This window comes from Oryzias latipes, chromosome 6, assembly GCF_002234675.1.
Source record: "Oryzias latipes chromosome 6, ASM223467v1".
NCBI lineage: Eukaryota > Metazoa > Chordata > Actinopteri > Beloniformes > Adrianichthyidae > Oryzias > Oryzias latipes.
This window is the reverse complement of record NC_019864.2, coordinates 5,974,030-5,994,810: the sequence shown is the minus strand read 5'-3', so window position 1 is coordinate 5,994,810 and position 20,781 is coordinate 5,974,030. Positions and strand designations below refer to the sequence as shown.

General features: G+C 41.7%; 1 protein-coding gene across 4 annotated transcripts in view; it reads right to left on the bottom strand.

Moving 5' to 3' along the window:
* Positions 1-5,824: 5,824 nt before the first annotated feature.
* Positions 5,825-20,781, bottom strand: part of LOC105354170 (carbohydrate sulfotransferase 1) — a 44,611-nt gene continuing 29,654 nt past the window's right edge. For 3 of the 4 annotated variants that reach the window (XM_023955548.1, XM_023955546.1, XM_023955547.1), the window contains 2 exons: positions 19,952-20,169; positions 6,263-7,455 (listed from right to left, as the gene is read on the bottom strand). In XM_023955548.1, coding sequence (XP_023811316.1) covers positions 7,119-7,455; positions 19,952-20,169 — 555 coding nt within the window. In that variant the 3' untranslated portion in view covers positions 6,263-7,118. Of the gene's footprint in view, positions 6,085-6,262; positions 7,456-19,951; positions 20,170-20,781 lie in introns of those variants that run through there. The other variant, XR_002873380.1, reaches the window with a different exon arrangement.

The window sequence follows — 20,781 nt, the reverse complement described above, 5'->3', positions numbered from 1 at the left end:
CATTACACGTGGGTAAGAGCAGCAGAGCTGTTAAGGAAGTGATGGAAAAGTTTGGTATTCAGAGAAAGAAGAAAGACAGATGGTGGAGGACATCGCTAAAAGAATAGAAATGTCATTAAAGAACTCAGATGAACAACTGATAATAATGAAGGGAGGAGCGCGCAAGTGGAATTTGACATAGATCAGACTCCAAAGTCATGGCAAGGAGGAGAATAACAAGGCAGTAAGTGGTTAAGTGAGGATGGGGGGGGGGGGGGGGGGATTCGAGAAGTGCTTCTTGGGGAGGCCTAGGCCCAATGGTGGTGATTCACCACCGGGGTCAGTCCTCCACCTGTGCCCAACCCTCTTCCTCATATAACCATTTATTAGGGTGAGGGTGGTGGGGGTCAGCCTGTGATGCACCTTGGGGGGAGGAGCTACTTGGCAGTGGCCCCCCTCCCTTGGTTGCCGTATGGAACGTGCCCCCACCCCCTCTCGGTTTAAATTGCACTTATCAAGGACCCTTGGTAGGGGGGGTGCTTGGACATCACTGCCATCAAGCAGTAGATGTTCTTAGTGCCCTACCCGCCAATTTTAACCACACCCCCTTTACCTCACAAATACACAAAAACACAGTCCAACACATGCTCACTAACACATATACATCACACAAGGAAGAGAGACTTCTGATCTTCTGTCCCCCGCCCCACCCCTGGCGGGGGGAACCGGAGCCCTATGTCCCTGTGGTGCTGGTTTCCTGGGCCCGGCGGCCCTCTCTCCATGCAGGGAGAGGGATCCCTGAGCTCTCTGGCAAGACCAGGAGTCGGGGATCACATCATATCTGAGCGTGGGGGCGGGTCTTTTCTGGGGACCCTGACTCGTACCTGGGGCTGGGGGATGGTCAGGACTACTTGGTGGTGGTGGGCCGCCTGTCTGGGTTTTGGGGGGCCCCCTGGGTGCTGTGCTGTATGGGTTGGGCTGGGGCTTGCACTCTCTGCCCCCTGCGCCCCCCTGCTCTCTGGCGTTGGGGGCCGCTGTGGCGGTCCCGCTGGCCCTGCCTGGGGGGGTGGATGTGGTTGCCTGGCAGGTGGTCTTTATCTATTGTACTGTGCGGTTGTTGGGTTGGTCCCGGCTTCCTCTGCTGCTGTGGTGTGGGCCTTGGTGGGGTGGGGGTGGGGGGGGTGAGGGGCTGGGTTCTCTCTCTCTTTTTACATTCCATCATCCACCCCAGAAGAACATAAAACACTCACTCGAGTACAGGTGCTATCTCACCTTTGCACAAACAGTTTGCATGACTGAATGAAATGTTTCACATGTGTTAGTCTGAATGCATAAGTATGTGTGTGTGAATGTTAGTGGTAGTATGTCTATGTAGACTTGTTTGTGTGTGAACACTTTTGGAGCCAACAGGTGTGTTTAACGTTAACGTGTGTAACGTTTGAGTGTGTGTGTGGACAGGCCCCGCCCATTTTAAATTTTTCATGCATCTTAACCTGTCAGTTGTGATTATAAAGCTACAGCAACTTGTTGCTTTCTGACGCTTCATGATCTTACCCCCACTACTATAATCACCCCTCTATCCCCCCCCCCCCTTATCTGTCATCCCTCTCGCTTCTTTCCTCCTTTTCTTTTCCGTCCGGTCAAACAAAAAATATTTACAAATATAATTAACATGAATAAAGTTTAGCTGAAACTACAAAAGGGGTTTATTTAAATATACATCTGGTGTATCATAAGATTCATAACCCCTTCTGTGAAAGTAAAATATGTCCAACACAAAAGGCTTTCAGCTCTCATCTGTTTGCTTCGCTGTTGGACAGGACAAGTTAGTTGACCACATCGTTAACCCTTGTGCTATCCTAGGCACTTTAACATTGGGAGTTGGGTCATCTAGACCCACTAGACCAGGGGTCGGCAACCCAAAATGTTGAAAGAGCCAAATTGGACGATAAAAAAAAAAAACAAATGTGTCTGGAGCTGCAAAATATTAAACGCCCTATTCAAGTCTTATAATGAAGGCAACACATGCAATGTGTATCTATATTAGCTATATTAGCCTGCTATCAAAATGACTAAGTTGCTGCAAATACATAATTATTAATGATTAAATGTTTATTTGCCCTGCAGTGCATTCTGCGGAGAACGACGCGTCACGTGACTGCTCTGTTGTGCAATGTTAACTTCATTACAATATCAATGAATTATGTTTCATTGCTTTGATAAGATTAAAGAAATGTAAAAAAGAAATCCGATTTTTGATGTCATTTTTATTTTGAGGATTCGAACAAAAATCAATAAAATGGAACGTGTGTGCCCCATGACAGTCAGCTTGCCCTCGAATGACAGAACAGCTTCAAGCATTTGCGGCGCCTGGAGACTTTCATTCAGCTCGTTTAGGTGGCTTGCGATATGGGCTTGTTATGCCAGAGAGGAGACTGCGCTCTCAATTTCTCCTTCTGCCTCCTCCTCTCTGAGACTCTACGGAGTCGTGTGGTGTATGGGAAACCGACAGTTCTCCAGCGCAGCCAGTTGATTGACAGCTCAACTTGCTGACAGTTTGGCTCTCCTTTTTCCCGCTACAAGTGACGTACCTGCTGAGCGTTACAATATTTATTCTACATATTCTCACAGCATTGGAAAACGTTAAGAATGTTTATGTCTTGTTTTTCCTCCTACAGAAACCATATTAAAACAAAAAATATATTTCTCTCCCCCATCTTTTTACATTTGCACACATTTTTGAAAATGCTCCAGGGAGCCACTAGGGCAGCGCTAAAGAGCCGCATGCGGCTCCTGAGCCGCGGGTTGCCGACCCCCGTCCTAGACAGTGCACTGAACCTGTTTTCTTCAATGATTTGTGATCTTCGCTGGTGTCCATGGATTACATGAAATCTTTCCACCTTTATCCACCTTTATCATGGTAGGGAGAACACGTCAATGCAAGGGTGGGGTCATCTAAGATAGCACAAGGGGTAAAAGGTTGGTTGGCCATTCCTGTTTTTTTTTTTATTCCAATTGTCTTTAGCTTCCAGCATGACCTCACTCTTGGATTATCTCCACCTTCTGGACAAAACTCACTGTCTGCCACACCAGTTTCTGGATTTCATCGCCTTCCTTTCTTCAGAAATCAATAAACTGTTTCGTCTTCACCAGACAGCCTCCTTCCCATTTAACCACGACAGTTTCAGATGTGATGAGTGAGAAAAGACTGTCAGGAAGAATGAAAGAAAAGATGCAGAAGACTGTGTTGAGAGCAGCCGTCTTGTTAGTTTAAAGCTGGGGTATCACACTCAATTTCAAAGGGGCCAAAATCCAAATCACATTTTAGGCAGTGGGCCGAACAGAATAAACATTTAGTAAACACACTAAAACTAAACTTTTAAAACTTCAATTTTTTCTACATAAATATAAATTAAAATGGACAGGAATATTGTTCTGCAATAAATCAACTTAAACCTTAAGTACCTTATAACATTTTGTTCTCCATAAAAATACAAAATGAAAAGTTGAAAGAAAAAGCTTCCAAATTTTTTTACTCTTGTGTTATTCAGCACTATACAATAAATACATTTAAATTTTAAATATCCCATAAAGAAGTATGAATTATACAGCTTCAAAATGTGAACATGCAGTATAACAAAACAAACAAAACTTGGAAATATGAATAAAACGTGTGCTTTCCAGCAATAACAAATCAAATCACTTTGTCAGGGTGCAGGGGGGCTCGAGAGCCGGTAGGACCCAGAATGCAGAGGCAGGGGCACGTGGTTCAAGGGCAAGGGGTTTAATTATAACAAAAAACGCTGCCGAGCAGGATGACAAAACCAAAAACTCACTGTGACGTGACGTGGCATGAAACAAAGGACAAGGTACATGGCATGACAAGACATGAACACCAGAGCAGGAATAATGGACCAACACAGGAGGAAGGCAGAGACAAGACTTATATACAGACAGGGCAGACAAGACACAGGTGGACACGATCAGGGCTGAATGGGAACCAAAGGAAGTAAAACCCAAGAAAACAGACAAGACAGGATACTTTCAAAATAAAACAGGAAACAGAAACAAGACAGAACAAGGACCAAAAACAAGACAACAAGTTCAAATCATGACACACTTGGGTTTTTTTGCTCTTGTGTCATTTTATCACAGCTAGACGCCTGGGTTGTTTTTTTTTTTTTTTACCAACAAGTTGGTTTTTGTGTTTGGTGTGAGGTCGTGTGTTGTGGAGATTCTCAGGATGGACTGCAGGTCTTCATCAGTGAGATGACACCTGTCTGCTGTTTTGTTGTCTTCATCACTGCAGTGTCGTATTTTGCCTTCAGTGTGCTAAAGCAACTCATAAAATCTTTTCTTCTTTAAAGCGCCAGGCAAACCCAGTATGCGGTGCACAGCTGATCAGTTAAGTGCTTGTTTGATGTTTTGTCTCATAGTCTTAGATCAAATTCTTTACTTACAGATCAGCTCCACAAATGAGACTCAGTGGTTTATGGGTAAGGTCAGTAATCATTGATTGGATTTTTTAAGGCTCAGTTTAAGGCCTGTCCTCTATTCTCATCCACTTCTTCTCTCCTTCTCTCCATTCTTCTTCTCCATTCTTGATCATTCATTTATTTATCATTCAGTTCTCCATGCCTCTGTTTGGTGCAGTGTGATTCATGTATTGTCCCTCTTCCCCACTCCCCTCCAGGGGAGTGATTCTAGATTCCAGTTGACTTGTCCGTGCTTCTGTACTTGGTTGTGGACCTCATCTCTGGCTCATCTGTGCCCCTGTATTTGACCATGTACCTTGCCTATGGTTCGTCTCTGCTCCAGTGCAGCAGCATACAAGTTAGCTAAAAGGACAGGTAAAAAGGCAGCTCTTGTAGTTTTTCCACATATCTGAATGATCTCGTATGGCACTAAACACAATATTACTAATGGACGTGTTTACCTTTGGTAAACTTCAATATGAGATTGGGTAGTGAAGTTTGTAGAGTGGTAGAGTATACTTGGAGAGAATGCTTGGTATGCTCCTACTTGTACTCAAGTATACCTAATAAAATAAACTTCAATTATATTCATTTATGCTTAGGGTTTTCTTAGGGTTGGCTGGCGACCCGTTAGTGGTATGAACTTACTTTCACCCAACAGTAGCTGGGTTGGCTCCAGCAGCCTCTGACCCCAATAGGGATACAGCGGGTTCTGAAGATGGACGGATGAACGGACAATATTTTGACCAGAATCAGAATTGAACTTACCACCTCTCAAAAAGACTCAGACTCTGAACACAATTGCCATAAATGTGTATATATATATATATGTATAACTTATTTTATATTTTCCAAACAGCTGGAGAGCACCAAGATTTTCTTTGTCACAAGTTTCTTGTGTAACGATGACAATAAAGGATTTCTGATTCTGACGATCACCTCTAAAACACTGAACTAAAGAATATTAGAAATACTGTATTGTTATCTAAGCACACTATTGTGATACCTTTGTGTGTTCACTGAAGTCCCTCAGGCAGTCTCAGTCCCGTCCTCAGCCTCACAGGGTCTGTATACTATTTTAGCAACGTTTTACATTCCTTTTCTAAAACTTTCCATAACTCAGCAGTCAGGTTGGGCTGTGACTAAACTGCACCCTTCTAACCCACCAAACACAATTCTTTGGTCATGTCATCAGTGAGAGTGGAGTGCCAATTGACCCGGCTAAGGTTTTTATGTATCTTAAGTGCGTCCACGGCTAGATTTTGTTGTTAGTCGCACATATTTAAAATTAAACTTAATATATCATTAGCTGTCACGCATAGGTGTTTGAAATGTTAGTGCAGGCTTGCTGTCCTGCACTAACCATAGAGGGTAAAATGAAAAACAAGAATCAAATCAGGGGACCTTTTTTTAATTATTTTTCTCTATGAAAATAAGAAAAATATAATAAAGTTCAGGAGATCCGAGCAGGCCGGCTCCCCATCCCGCGGGTCTCTGTCTGGATGTAAACTCGCCTCCTGGGAGCCGGCATAGTGATCGGGATCGCTCCAGCCCATCGTCTCTGCAACAGACTGTCCAGGGTGTACCCGCCTTCGCCCAACAGTAGCCGGGACGGGCTCCGGAAAGACCGCTGCCCCAAAAAGGAAACAGCGGATTACGAAAATGGAAGGAAGTTCAGGAGGAAAACTATCAGATTGATCCACCATGTGACAGAGGAGTTCAAGGTTTTGCTCTTAGGTATTCAATTTGACTCTGTTTTAGTTTACCTCACAAAAGTCCTAATGCTGTTTGTTCTCCCAAGAAATCCGTTTTTTGCAATTTCTTTCAAGTTTTAATAGGTCAAACTCATAAAAATCCAACGACAAAATTAAACATTTTAAATTATGACAAGGTCAGAGGGTCCGGAAGTTCTAATAAGCCACCAATTTGTTTCAAATACCCAACCATGACGTTTGTGGCGTAGTGTCTAAAATAAAAGGCTGAGCACAGAGGTAGTTGATTGCTAAAGGAATACATGAATAAACTGGTCCTGCCCAGGTTCAAAGAATAACATCAATCAAACTTGATACTATGTCAGTTGAAAAGATTGTGGGACGCAGTTCATTTTTTCTCCAAAGACATAGTGATTGGCCGAATACGAATTCCTCCGCTACCTCTCTGGCTCCTCCCAATTGCTCCAATTGTAGGGGCATTGGAGTTGTGGTTGTGGCCGAACATTTTTTATGGGGTGGCAGCAGTGACTTAGGACTGGCTATCCCTCGGCCTGTAGGGTGATCTGTGTCACAGAAGTGAAACGCATTTCTTCATGTGGTGTGCTCTGAAGCACAGAAGTTCACAGTTAAATGTAAGTAATGACTTTTTCTTTTGGATGACTTATTAAAGATAAAAAAACAATGTTGTGTATTTTCCAAGCGCTGGCAACTACGTGCTAACATATCTCACCGGCAACTATTGATGGCATCCTGGAGTGGTTGTGATGATTTGAAGACAATAGTTTTCCATAACTCCCTGCTTGGAGGGCTAAATGTAGGGGTAGGGAGGAGCCGGAGGGGTAGGGGGAAAAAATTTGGATTCATAGAGACCAGAATGAGGTTTTGATTACATTTCATCTTCTCCAGAGACGACAGTGGTGTCCTCTCATGATGGATCATGCTTCTCAGTAGTTTACGAAAATGGGAGGAACCTCCTGTCCTCCACTAAAGAGTGGGAGAGGTTAATCAGTTCTCTTGGGTGGAGGACGGTCTTGTATCCAAGAAGCCCCAGAAGTGGTTTACAGGCGGTTTGGGTGTAAACCACTAAGTCGAAGGAGAGCTTCACCCTCCAGTTCTCTGCGTTTGCTGCCGAGTCCCGAACTGTGGTGAATTTCTGCCGCGTTGACAGATCATTGCTGCCTCGAGTGTTGTTGATGATCCAGTCCACCACACTGGACTCCAGAACCAAACCAAGAAACGTGTACAACTCTCTGGTTTTCTGGAGGGGAAACCTGGCCAAGTCTTCATACCTGATAGAAACAAGAACGTATTGACCGGTAAAACTGTACTTTCTTTAACAAGATCTAATAAAGTCCCACTCCAACTGTATTTTTATCTGTTTTAATTATGATTCTGCTGTTTTTAGCCAAAAAAACAGTGTCAATTTTTAAGACATTTTCAAGTTTCTATCTTCATTTTCTTTATATTTGTTCTCTATCAATTCCAAGAACATGTTAAGAAAAACCAAAACATGATTTTTGTTGGAGTGGGTCTTTAAACACATTTCAAGATGTATGCATGAAATATACAGAGCTTTGTGGATATATGGATCTTAAACCGCCTTACTGAGTCCTTTTGAAAGCAAAAAAGCAACATATTTAATATTGAATCTCTAGATTTAGGTTATATAGAGTTATTTCTGAAATTTTTTTATTGTAGTAGTCTTTGAGGTTAGATGGACTCAAGATTTAAAATTCAGGAGGCTTTACTGTCATTTTAACTACATACCATAAATCTGCCTTGAATAGTTCAGATGTTTATTACAAAATTTTTGGCAGCCAGCCAGGCATTTAAGTGAAACAGACGTTAGTTGGATAAAGGCTTTTATTCCATCCCAGACAGAATGGTGATGGGTTAGTTTTGCTGTGAAATTTAGTCATGCTACGTAGACAACAACACCAGATGAACATTTCAGGAACATTTTGTAACCGATGGATAAAGAGATCCTCACTGACCACTCTCACTGGGAACTACAAGCAAGGAACCAGATCGGCAAACCCTGCATCATCGTGGCAAAACTTAACTTCACGTCGAGATCCTCCGGCGTGCCAGCGAGTCTGGACCAATTCACTGCAAGGGGACCAACATTTCTATCTTTGCTGGTCATCCTCCGAGTGTGGAGCAGGCGAGGTACGCCTTCGGTGAGGTAAGACCGAGAGGAAGCTAAATATGTGCTCATCTAAGCAGCGCAGATCTGGATTACGCACAGTGGGATTAAGAAATGGTTCCAAGACACAGAGGAAACCCAAGATCATGGACAGCCCTCACATGACTGAACTGAACTGAAACGTGGATCTAAATGAGGTCAGACATTTTCTTTTTGCCTATTTTGATCATATTGACCCCACAGGCTCCGAACAGTTGAACAAAGGAAATAAACCAAGCCAACAACCAAAAAATCACTTGTATGAAAAATTGGGTTTAAAAGAAGGACAGAAAGGGAGAGGGGAGGAAGAGAAAAGGGATAGAAAAGGAAAACAGTTTCTGTTATTGTTTTCCCACTGAAGTTCCAAGATTCAGTTTGACAATTGAGTTAAATTTGGGATTTTTTTTCCTCTCCCCCTTTGATGTGATACAAGATGCCTGATAGACAGGTCTGAATAGCAGAGCTTTATCTCCAGAGAGTTAGTGTTCATCCCAAGGCACTTAAATGAGCAGCTATCTTTGTGTGGATTTGGGTAATCAAAATGTTGTTGTTGGTGAAAGTTTGACTTTCACTGTACCACATTTTGAGGACTATTTTAATTTCCTATTTTCTGGTTCTAGTTCACATTCATTTGTACTTTTTCTCCTGGTGTAATGAAAAATTCGGATTTCTCACTCAGACCAGTTGTGACACCGCCACATCGAAATAAATGACTGAAAGGTACAAATAAGAGAGAAAAAAAAGGTCAATAGCTCAAGGGGAATGCAAAGTGTAAAGAAAAAAGTAAATAAATAAAAATAAAATGAAATCCTGTGCGTACACTGCATTTAAATATTATGTATGGCGTCACTATCGAGGGGACTTGGTTGGCATGGTAATGGGGAGGGGACCACAGGGTTTGTAAGGAGGTGGAGGAGAGGAGCAGAGGAAAGAAAGGCGTGGGATCTCATTTATTATTATTTTCTTGATGGATTGTTTTGAGCGGATTATCCTAATATCTTTGTCTACAGCAGCTCAGGAGCCGATTGTAAAAGATTGACTGTGGGACAGGAATTTTCTGGGGTAATTGATAAGTTACTTTGTATTCTGTTTTCTATAAAAAATAATTTTTTTCTGTTAAATAATAATAGGAGCCTTATGCTTCACTTGCAGGTATTGTCGTTTTGTGTTTTTTTTTTTGTGTGTGAACGTTTTTTTGCTGTTGGTTAGCTTGACATGGTGAGTAACCTCCTTGGTATTGTGACAATCCAAATGAACTGTTTATGTTGTTTAGCGTTACACTGTAAACTTTGTCAGCTGGAATGTAAAGTCCTTAAATTCTCCTGTAAATTCTCCTGTTCTGCCATTTAAACAAGCAACATGCAGGAATTGTTTATCTTTAAGAAATTCATCTTCGGACTTTCGATCCCTTTCAACCTGGGGGGGTTGGGGGTCAGACAAACATATCACTCTATAACTCTCACTCTCAATCCTGAGGTGTGGCTATTCCTATCAATAAGAATACTCCTTTTGTGATGTCAGGAGGGGAAACAGATGCTTCAGGAGGCTACGTAATTGTTAAAGGCAGGTTATATGGCGTGGGAAATTAATCTTTTTCACTGATCTAAAACCATTGACGATCACCAGAATATCAGCTCTGTGTTCATCAAAATAGGTTCAGGTTTCACACTAAGCAGTTTGCCGACGCTTTTGTGGAGCTCTTCAATATAAATGGCTCAACATCTTCCTTGTCTTTCAGCTAAAGGTTGTAAGAAGCACTTCCTGTTTCCTACTAGAGCAGCACATGTGAAGTCAGCACGACAGACAGCAATAAGAGAACTATTAAGAAGATTTTTTATGTTTAGTTCACCGGTTGGTTCATTAGCAGGCCAAAGTGGTAGGATCCTGGGCTCATCTCCACACCTGCCACCCATCATCTCATCAGCCTGCGGCCTTTATAAGGAACCACCACCCTACAGCCAACGTCAGTCCGTCTGCTTCATGTGGTTGAGTACTGACTCCTTAAGCCAAGTCTGCGTCTCGTGCTTTTGTACTAAGTGCCTAGTGCTCTTATATCTAACTGCCTTTATCTCTGCCTCTTCAGGAAGTTCCATCTGCTCAACCTTCAACCTGGGTCAACCTTTGCAGTTCATTCCACCCAAGCCAAGAACCGTCACGCCAGAACCCACCAACGCCACTGAGGACTTAATAAAACCCTCTTCCCTCATTCATCCTCCAGTCTCTGTCCTGCTTCTGGGTCCAGCCTCACTCATCCTAACACAAAGTGGTATGTACTGGTTTGTGTATTTTGTGCATTATTTGTGTGAAGGTGTGCAATTCATGTGTTGTAGTTAATCATTACTTTTGTTTGCTAGTTCATCAGTTTTCATCAGGAGGGCGAAAAAAAGTTTTGACGGTAGCTCCTCCCACACACAGTGAGAGCGTCAGGTGTTTAAACACACTTTTGTACAAACAAACATGGAGCAGCGACACGGGTTAAAACAAAGGCAGAGGGCGCAACTTTGATGCACAAATTGCTTTCAGTGGGAGGGGGGCACTCTGCCAATCCTGTGGAACCGTGGCTAGTGATTGTACGATCTAGTATAGCTTCCTGCGGGATTGGAACGAGTGAAAAGTGAATAAAATGTTGACGCCTGGAGACGTGACTCTATCCTGCTTCAAACGCAAACATTTGTTGCTAAGTTTGAAAACCTACTTGATGAGAGCAGGTTAACAGTTTTGTTCTCCTTCTAGGAATCATTAACGGCCAGACATCCCAGTGTTTAGTCCAGGTCATCTTTGAACTCAAACAGCTACTTTTGAGCCTAATGTCTGCTTAAAGGACAAAATCTGTTTCAGAATTCTGACATTTTAGGAAAATTAGAAGTTAAGTTTAAATGTAAGTAATAACAAAAGAGAAGAAACAGGATTAAGGTGAAGTGGCCAACAAATACATTTAAGCTAAAATGAAAAAATGTATTCACCAATTAAAAAAATAAACCACCTTTTTTTTTTTATAAACGTTAGATTTCTGATTTAGACCAAATAAAAACGAATAAAGCTTCAACATCTTCGATGTGTGAGTAGTTATTTAGCCAGCAGAGGGCGCTCGGTCACAGTGCTATTGAAAACGTTTTTTACTTGTTTTTCTTTAATTTGTAGATTTAAATATTTGTATTTTCTACATTTTATATCACATCTATGGAGCTGTAGGAGCAGTAAGATTTAATTCTGAAGAGTTTTTAAATGTTTAGATTACCTGAGTTCAGCTAAAAGTTGTAAGAAGCACTTCCTGTTTCCTACTAGAGCAGCACATGTGAAGTCAGCACGACAGACAGCAATAAGAAAACAATTAAGAAGATTTTTTGTGTTTAGTTCACCGGTTGGTTCACTAGCAGGCCAAAGTGGTATGTGTATTATTTTGTGCAATATTTGTGTGAAGGTGTGCAATTCATGTGTTGTAGTTAATCATTACTTTTGTTTGCTAGTTCTACAATGCTGATGTGGTTTGAAGAAAGGAACGCCACATTAAACAGCAGTACAAGGAACTCGAATGCTTCTTGTCTGTGTGAAGAAAAAAAAAAAAAAAAAAAAAAAAAAACCAACAAGCCGGTGTGGGTACCGGGTGTTCTCGGGTTGCCGGATGTTCTCGGGGTCCTTCGACCAATGATGACGTCACACTATTTGATTGGCTGTAAGTTGCCACGACCAATGAGTTAACGTCGATAAGTTTCTTTTTAAACTTTATTGACAATTGCGGTATCATAAATTAACAATGACATTAACGTTAACAACAAACAATAACAATGTAATGAATATTGCTTCGAAGATCAGTCACCATTGCCAAACTTAACATAGAAAATAAAGAATAGAGTGGGGGAAAAAGAAACAATGAACATAACACACAAATAAAAAAAACATAAGTAAAATAAAGGAACATAGAAAAAATCTAAATAGTCTAATACTAGTTAAGTTAGGGGTACTCGAAATTTGTATTTCTGAACAAAACTAAGCAATTTCAAGCCATTTTTCTTTTTCATATAATGAAGTAAAAACAGAGCTCTTTATGAAATGTTATTAAAAAGTGGTTTGGTCTTCAAAACTTGACCTCACCAAAGATGGTGGTGCTCTCCTCCCATGAGGAACCACGTGATGTCTCCTCTAGTGATAAAACTCATTGGAAGGACCCCAAGAACATCCGGCAACCCGAGAACATCCGGTACCCACACCGGGACACACAATTTCACATGATTACCTGGGCAACTTTAAGGAAAAGTTTCCTGTCTGCCCCTTCCCACCCTGAGACTATCGTCTGCTGAGACCAATCACGTGTGACTGTGCTTAAACCAGCTCCAGCAACACTGCCTTGCCTGAACGTCTCAGCTTAACAGCAATGACTATCTGCTCCTGAAACCTACAAACCTGCAGCGCTTTGTTATTCTTTTGTTGCAACCTGGCTTTTGTCATGTCTAAGTTTATTTATTAAAATGCCACCATGCTTGGTCTCCTGCATTTTGGGTCCTGACAAAAAACAGGTGCAACATGAAATCTTTTGTCCCTCAACTATTACTAATATACTTTTGTGCAGGAAAAAGTGTACCTTGGCTCAAAAGAGGTTAAACACTGATATAACTCACCAGTTGTTCTTGTTAATATTTATTCACCACACACGGAGGACTGCTCTGTTTCACCAAAATGTAACATGAACACTAGGGGTGTAACGCTACATGTAGTTGAACCAAACCGTTTTGGTACGGCAGTTTCAGTTCGGTTCACTTCTGTACCGTTTCGGTACGATTTTTCTTTTTTTACGGCATATGCATTGTAACGATCCAGCTGCTTTGTCACTCGTAGCAGTGAAACGAGAGCTGAGCTGCTGCTTAACTAGCTGCTAAGACTGTCCTTACCCCGTACTCCACTTGCCCTCAAACAGTCTCAGAGAGAGAGTAGACAGAGAAATAGATGCTCCATCTCCTTTCCAGCATTAAATCAATTATAAACACACATGAACAGTGTAACAACATGAACCTCACTTCTCGTCACTGCTCTCTCAGTGATGGTGAAGGATTCAACACAAGATTTCGCACTTCCCATGAGTCTTAGTGGCTATAGGCGGGGCTAACCCCCAGGTCGTCACTGTAACTTTGCGCCGAGGCAGAAGTAATTTTAGCCATGAGTTTCCTCCGAGACGCTATTAGGTGACTGACAGTAAGCATGTCAACATATGGCTAATGCAGACGCGAGGCCAGAGATGAGGACCCCCCCCATCTCCTTACGCTCACCTGTGTGGGGGGAACACTTTGACTTTATTGTCAGCATCATGAAGGAAAAAGACAATTGGATAAGTCGAATGCTGTGTGTTGACATTGTTACATAAAGATAGCGTATGCCAGAGTAACACATCTAATCTGTTAGCGAACTTAAAACGGCATCACCGACAGTAACAATCGGGTCTACAAGAAAAAAAAATGTGCAAGTTCAAATGTTTTTTTCATGCCAGTGTTAATTATCTAAAGTTTTTGGTTCCTGGCAGCTAATAGTTTTTCTTATTTTATAAAGCAGATCACCGACATAGGTCAATTGTATTTATTGTTATGTATAACCAATAAATGCATTTCGTAAGTAATTTTTTCTGCCTTAGTTTTTTGTACAAAAAATACCAAAAATAGATAAATAAAACTTTAATAATCTCCCAAGGGAGAAATTCAGGTGTCCGGCATCAAAACACACACAATAAATAACAATAAAATAACAGTTCAGAAAATAGCAGTTCTTATCAGGCAGATTTGTTAAACAGCAGCACCGTACCAAAATGTACCGAACCGAGCCCTATGAAATTCTGAACCGAACCAAATTGAGATTTTAGCGTATCGTTACACCCCTAATGAACATACAACATTTAATGTTCGGATGTGACATGAACTTTGCTATCACCCAGTCTAGATCACAGATCACCACGACCAGCCCCAATCTATAGTTTGGCTCTTCAATTTCAAAAGTTTCTTAGTACAAATGGTGCAATCGCCACATGGAGGTTTTTAAATCCCACACCCACATTATTCTTTTCCCCCCTGGACATATTCCCAATGATTATGGGAAATCAGCCTTAATCATGCTCCCTCTGCCTTGGTTTTTATCACTAAACCTTTTGGACTTGTTACATTGTGGATGGTGGTTGTTCCATGCATCTGGGTTTTTTCATGCTTGCCAAACCATGACATTTGTGGTTTAATAATTTTTCACTCTTAATCAGACTTCAGGACTATCCTTTTCTGTTGTGTGGGAATTGATGAAGGTATGCCCGAGGGGCCAAATCCTATCCTATAGTGCACAACAAAGGAAAAGCCACAATTTGAAATGGATAAGCTGTCCAATGAGAACCTCAAATTAGATGTGGCACTTGCAATCACTCCAAGCGATGACACGCTCATATTACAATTAATTTTTCAAGCAGAATTTAACTTATCAATCAGATAAATTGAAAACCTTATCAACAACTCACAATGCCAAAGACACCAACATGGTCAAAAAGCTGGGAAAACTTCACCAATTTCACCAAAAACTGTCAGGAGGACTTTAATTTAAGTGAGCTATCAGTCAGGCAATAAATACAGAGACCACCCAAAAGTAAACTCCTGCTTTTATAGATTCTACTCAACCCTATGTGACAGAATTTCATGCTGATCAAACTCTATCTGACTGATTCTTTAGGAAAATTAATGTTCCCTTAATCAATAATAAAAATGTCTTTGGAGATAGATCAACCCTTTTCTACCCAATAGATTTCAAAGGGAATTAAGTCCATGCAAATTAGAAAATGCATGAAGACCTGATGGATTCTCTGTTGAATTCATGAAAAAATTTGCAGACCATCTTTCTCCAATCCTTCTATCAGTATTCGAAGAATCCATCCCCACAGGCCCATTTCCTCCCCCAGTATGGGGGAGGAAATGAGGATGGGGGAGTATGTGTCCTCCCCCATCCCTATACAAGACAAGAATCCTCGTGAAGGTTCATACTGCGGTTCAATCTACCTTTTAAATGTAAATGAGATTCTTTCAAAAATGCTACCCAGTCGCTTAGGGGTGGTTTTGCCCTCAATATTAGCAGATGACTGGCTTCATCAAAGGGCGCTTATCATTTTATAATGTCAGACGTTCATTTAATATCCTTTACAGTTCTGCTTCACCAGTTATGGCAGAAGTACTACTGTCTCTGGATGCAGAGAAAGCTTTTGATCGGGTGGAATGGGAATATTTGTTATGTATTTTAAAACAATTTTGTTTTGGTGAAATATGTATCCCTTGGGTAAAGATTCCTTGCCTCTAGCAGTTGTTTGTACAAAAAATAACCTCTCCCCTTATTTTTCACTTAAACATGGCACCAGAGAGGGCTGTCCTATATCACCTCTGTTATTCGCTATCGTGATTGAGCCATTGGACACAATACGCCAAGAAATCAACATAACTGGAATTTATCCGTATGACTCTGTGATTAAGGTGTCCTTGTATGCCGACGATATGCTTTTGTTCTTGTCCAATCCTATAAAGAGCTTACCAAATAACTTTGAACCTCCTGGAGGAATTTGACAGAGTGTTGGGGTAAAAAGGTAAATCTTCATAAATAAGAAACCATGCCAGTGAATTCATAAGCTAGTAAAATAACGTTTTTTTTACTTGTCCTGTCCAACAGCAGAGCAAACAGAAAGCCTCTTGTGTTGGAGATACTAAAATATATTACAGTCAAGTTTAGATCTAATAAATTTAAAAGGGGCGGGGCCTGTCCACACACTCAAATGTAGGGATGGGTATCGTTAAGGTTTTAACGGTACTACTACTCTTATTGATACTGCTTATCGATACGGTATTTTAACGGTACTCTTATCGATACTGTTTGATAAATAACAAATTAAGAACATAAAGTGTTGTATTTCCTCATTATACAAAAACATTGTTTTTTTTTAACAAAACATTTTACTTTATACATGAGAATGTTCCAGACAGGATATTTATTTAATTATTTAATCTAATTATTTTTATTCTTTATGAGCGTGATGTTTCCTTTGATCTTTTGTCCATTTTCCACAACCTTGAATACACTTTTCTGTCTGTCAAACACCAGAGTTAAGTTAAGTTAAGTGAGATGATGGAAACAAATTCACTTTGATGCAGACTCCTTTCTATTTATTTATTTTTCTTTAAATCCAGGAAACCCAAAAAATTATATTAATTTTACGGATGACAACTATTAGTTATTAATTATTATTAAGTATTAGGAAGCAGCTGATAGTTTGTCGCGGGTCTGGAATCATAAGCGGTGACTCTAAGCCCCGCCCCTCTACCTGTTTGTTGTTTTGTTGTTTACTCCGCGTGCAAACCCCCCACCCCCCCGTCACCGCCACCCCAGTGTGTTCTACACAAACAGCGCAACATACGGTCATCGTAGTAGCAAGGTGACAGGATGGTGGGGGCTCCTTGACGCAAACTTAATTAATTTAACGCAGAAACAGGTGTTCTTACTCTAGGTTGCTCACGTGTCCCCTACGAGATCACCACAGACTGTGTGTGCGCTGCCTTGTCTTGTGTGTGTGCGCGCGCGGCAACATGAACATAATACAACTAGCATTCACACACGAATACTTAAGCTTTCAGACCAACACATGTGAAACATTTCAGTCACACAAACTGTTTGTGCAAAGGTGAGATAACACCTGTGCTCGAGAGAGTGTTTATGTTCTTCTAAGGTGGATGATGGAATGTAAAAGGAAGAGGGAGAGTGTCCAGTCATCCCCACACCAAGGCCCCCGTCGCAGCAGATAGAGAAAAACCACCCACCGGGGGGATCACACCCCGCCACCCAGGCCAGCAGGACCGCCACTGGGGCCCCCAATGCCAGAGAGTCGGGAGGCAGAGGTGGACAGAAAGTGCAAGCTCCAGCCCAACCAGGAGAGCAGCCCCCCCGAGGCCTCAACACTGTTAGGAGGCCCTAACACTGGGCCTTGCCCCAGATGAGCACCCCACCAGTTAGAAGTTCTGAGCATCCCCCCACCTCAACCAAAGGCACGAGCCAGGGCCCCCCAAGGGAGACCCGCCCCACGCTCTAGGCAGCCACCCACCCGGCCCACGGTTGTCCAGGAGAGACCAAAGCAGGGGCTGGCCACCCCTGCCCAGGAGGAGGACGCCCACAAGTGGGGGTCCACAAGGAGTGTTGTAAACATGGTCAGACCGTGCTCACCCATAGTTGGAATTTTGGAGAAATTCAAGGGCGCTAAAGGGCAAGAAGGACCAGAGCCCCCACCACAGGGACAATTCAACATGCCTTTGTCTCACTTTTTTAGATTTCTGAAACTTCACAGCTTTACATCGAAATAATTCACTCATCCCCAATCCTGTCCGCAGAAATCTCTTTTTGAATCCATCTTGAAAATTAAAGCTGGCTGTAGTGGAGCAACTGGAAATGTTTCCTCTTCTCTAAACACACATGACATGAACCCTTTATAACACTTAAATCTCAATGGCAGGAGGATTTGGATTTAGACATTTCTGAAGATATTTAGAGAGGAGGTTTAAAAGTTATTTTCCTGGAGACGTGCAACTTTCCGTCTTTGCTCAATAATCCATGTTAACACCAGTTCTTCGAATTCGTCACTTGCTCTCTTTGCACCTCCACCAGGCAATCAGTTGCTTGTTGCTCCTTTTTTTGCAGCCGTCTTCTCAATTTCGCCCATCTGCTTGCGCCATTTTCGGATCCGTTTAGGATCCACCCCAAAATGTCCTGCAGATACCTTACCAGAATGTTCTTTGGTGTAGGCCACCACATAAGGTTTAAAGGCTCAATCGATTGAGCGTTTCTTGGCCATCGCTACACTAGCTCACAACACAAATACCAAAGACATTCGCATGCACGACCCGGGGAATTCTTTCTTTTACTATAACTATTACTATAAATAAGTAATAAATCTATTGACATGGTCTGTTTCAGCATTTAGCATACTTTGGAAACTATCTGACTACAGCAGTGCTTCTCAAATAGTGGGGCGTGCATGCAATGCCAGGGGGGGCGCGCAGTATCGCGGTTTTAGGTGGGCAATTGCCCAGAGCGAAAATTTAAGGGGGGGGTTTCCTATTATCTGCTATATGACAGAGTTTTTAACAGCCTGAAACCGTGAACTGCCGTCCCTGCAGCTGCTCCCCTTTCCTTCTCACACTGAGGTGTGTGAGAAGGACAGGGGAGGGGCAGTGGGCTCAGGCTGCAGGTGGAACGCACACGCGGAGAGCTGCCTCTATTGTGCAACACCAGTATCATGGCGTGCCTTTAAAGTCCTCAGCTCATGCTAATAAAGTCATTCTTTATTAACTACTGTAGACATTTTGATGACGAGTCTTTATTTTCCATCAATGTATTCTTTGTCTGCCTGTCGTTTAGTTGGGTGTCAGTATTTGACATGAAGACAGCAGGTAAAGCAAGAAAACTGCTGCACTTTATGAGATCATAAATAAACAATCCATCATTTAGAAAAAAAAATCAGCACAATGTTTTTTACCAATTTCTTCAGACTAAAAACGTTAAATATATTGGTGATGCTGTGTTAATGTTTCAGATCAATTTACATTTAATATTATTTATTGATTGAATTATTTTCTCTGCATCAAATGGTTCAGTTGGTCAAAATGTTTCTAGTTTGAATAAGGAATGACAGATTTTTTTTATTTCAGGCACTTTAATCTTCTTTTCTGTTTTAGACTCTAACGGGGTTTCTGTGGCTAAATAAAGTTAATATTTGTTGAAAGGGGATTTATATACATGTTTTTCTTTTGTTAATGTTAGAAGATACAGTTTTAGGTATACTTACACAATTTTATAGATACTGATCTTATTTATAGTCCACGCGGGTGTCAGGGGGGGGGGGGGGGGGGGTTGGGGGGCGGGGTTTGGGAAACATTTTCTTTTTACTAGGGGGGCCTTGCAAAAAATAATTGAGAAGCACTGGTCTGAAGCAACAAAACAAATGCTGACTTCTCAGGTGTCAGTAGCTGCATTTACACGGACAAAAGAAAGATAAAAGAACGCCTGATCAGGCGAAAAATGCGTCATGTAAACACACCGTTCGGAATACTCTGCCGCAATCAGACTCATTTGGATCAAAATTTCTTTCAGATGGAGATAGGTGGGTTATGCCGATTGCTGATCCGATCGTGGTGCATGTAAACGGTTTATTCTGATCGTGGGTCACTGCTGCTCTGGATGCATAGACGGTGTGGCGCTCCAGAGGAGGCTTTGGAGCACAAACAGGACCGACTGGCTGCTGTACGGAAGCCCGGTGCAACACGCGGACGCCTCTGCGCTCGCCCCGCGGGTTCCTCTCCTCTACCAAGTGAGAATGATTTATTCCCACCGAAAGTGCGGCCCATGTAGATGTTTGATATAATCAGAAAAGGGTTTTCTGGGCCCATGTACACCGTTGAATTCTAATCCAATCTTTGATCCGATCAAAACATTTTGCACATGGAACCGCAGCCAGTGTTATTCTCACATTGCAGTTTCATAAACTTTATTGAACAAGATCCTTGAAAATAAAATGTAATAATATATGTGTACAAGATTTTCCCACTCCTTCTCACCTTAGGAGCATGTACCTTCCTTTGAGCCACCGAGGTCTGGCAAGTCCTGTGGACACGGACTGAAGGAAATCCTCACACACTGTGTTGATCTGACTCAGATCTAAGTTATGGGGGCGGCGTCCAGTCGCTCTCCATAGACGCCACAACCTATAAGTGTCTCTAAATGTTTCAATACGAGATGCCAAGATGCCCCGCGGATCTCGAACCAGCTGGACCACCTGAGAAAAATCAGTGCATTCAATTAGCATTATTACAGGTATTGTTTCTGAATCAAGATTTTTACTGAGAGAGGACTCACTCACAGTAGCGGTTCAACACTAACTTACTCCCCGGGCGAGTAACCCCACCAGCCCCGCACACATACAAATTTGACAGCATCCTTTTGTGCTCCCCATCTTTATGTGGCCATTTTACACAAAAAATGTGTGAATTTTATAAACTCGTATTGCAGGGGGGCTCAAACTCAGTCACACAGGGGGTCTAAATTAAAAATACAATTCAGGTTTTGGGCTGAACAAAATAAACATTTATTGATTTACTAAACGTTTAAACCTTTAAAACTGAACTTTTTTAACAAATATGAATAAAAACAGGAATATTAATCCAGAATAAATCAAGTTAAACCTTAAATAACATATAATGTTTTGTTCTCCATAAAATATACTCTGTTAAAATTATAGCAGTATGAAGATGCTGCAGAACAGAACCAACAAAGCCTGGAAATATTAATAATTAGAAATAACAAATGAAATCATTCCATTTTCTTTGCTCTTTAGTCATTTTTTAGAGCTGGACTCCTGCATCATTTTTAGCAATAAGTTCATTTCTGC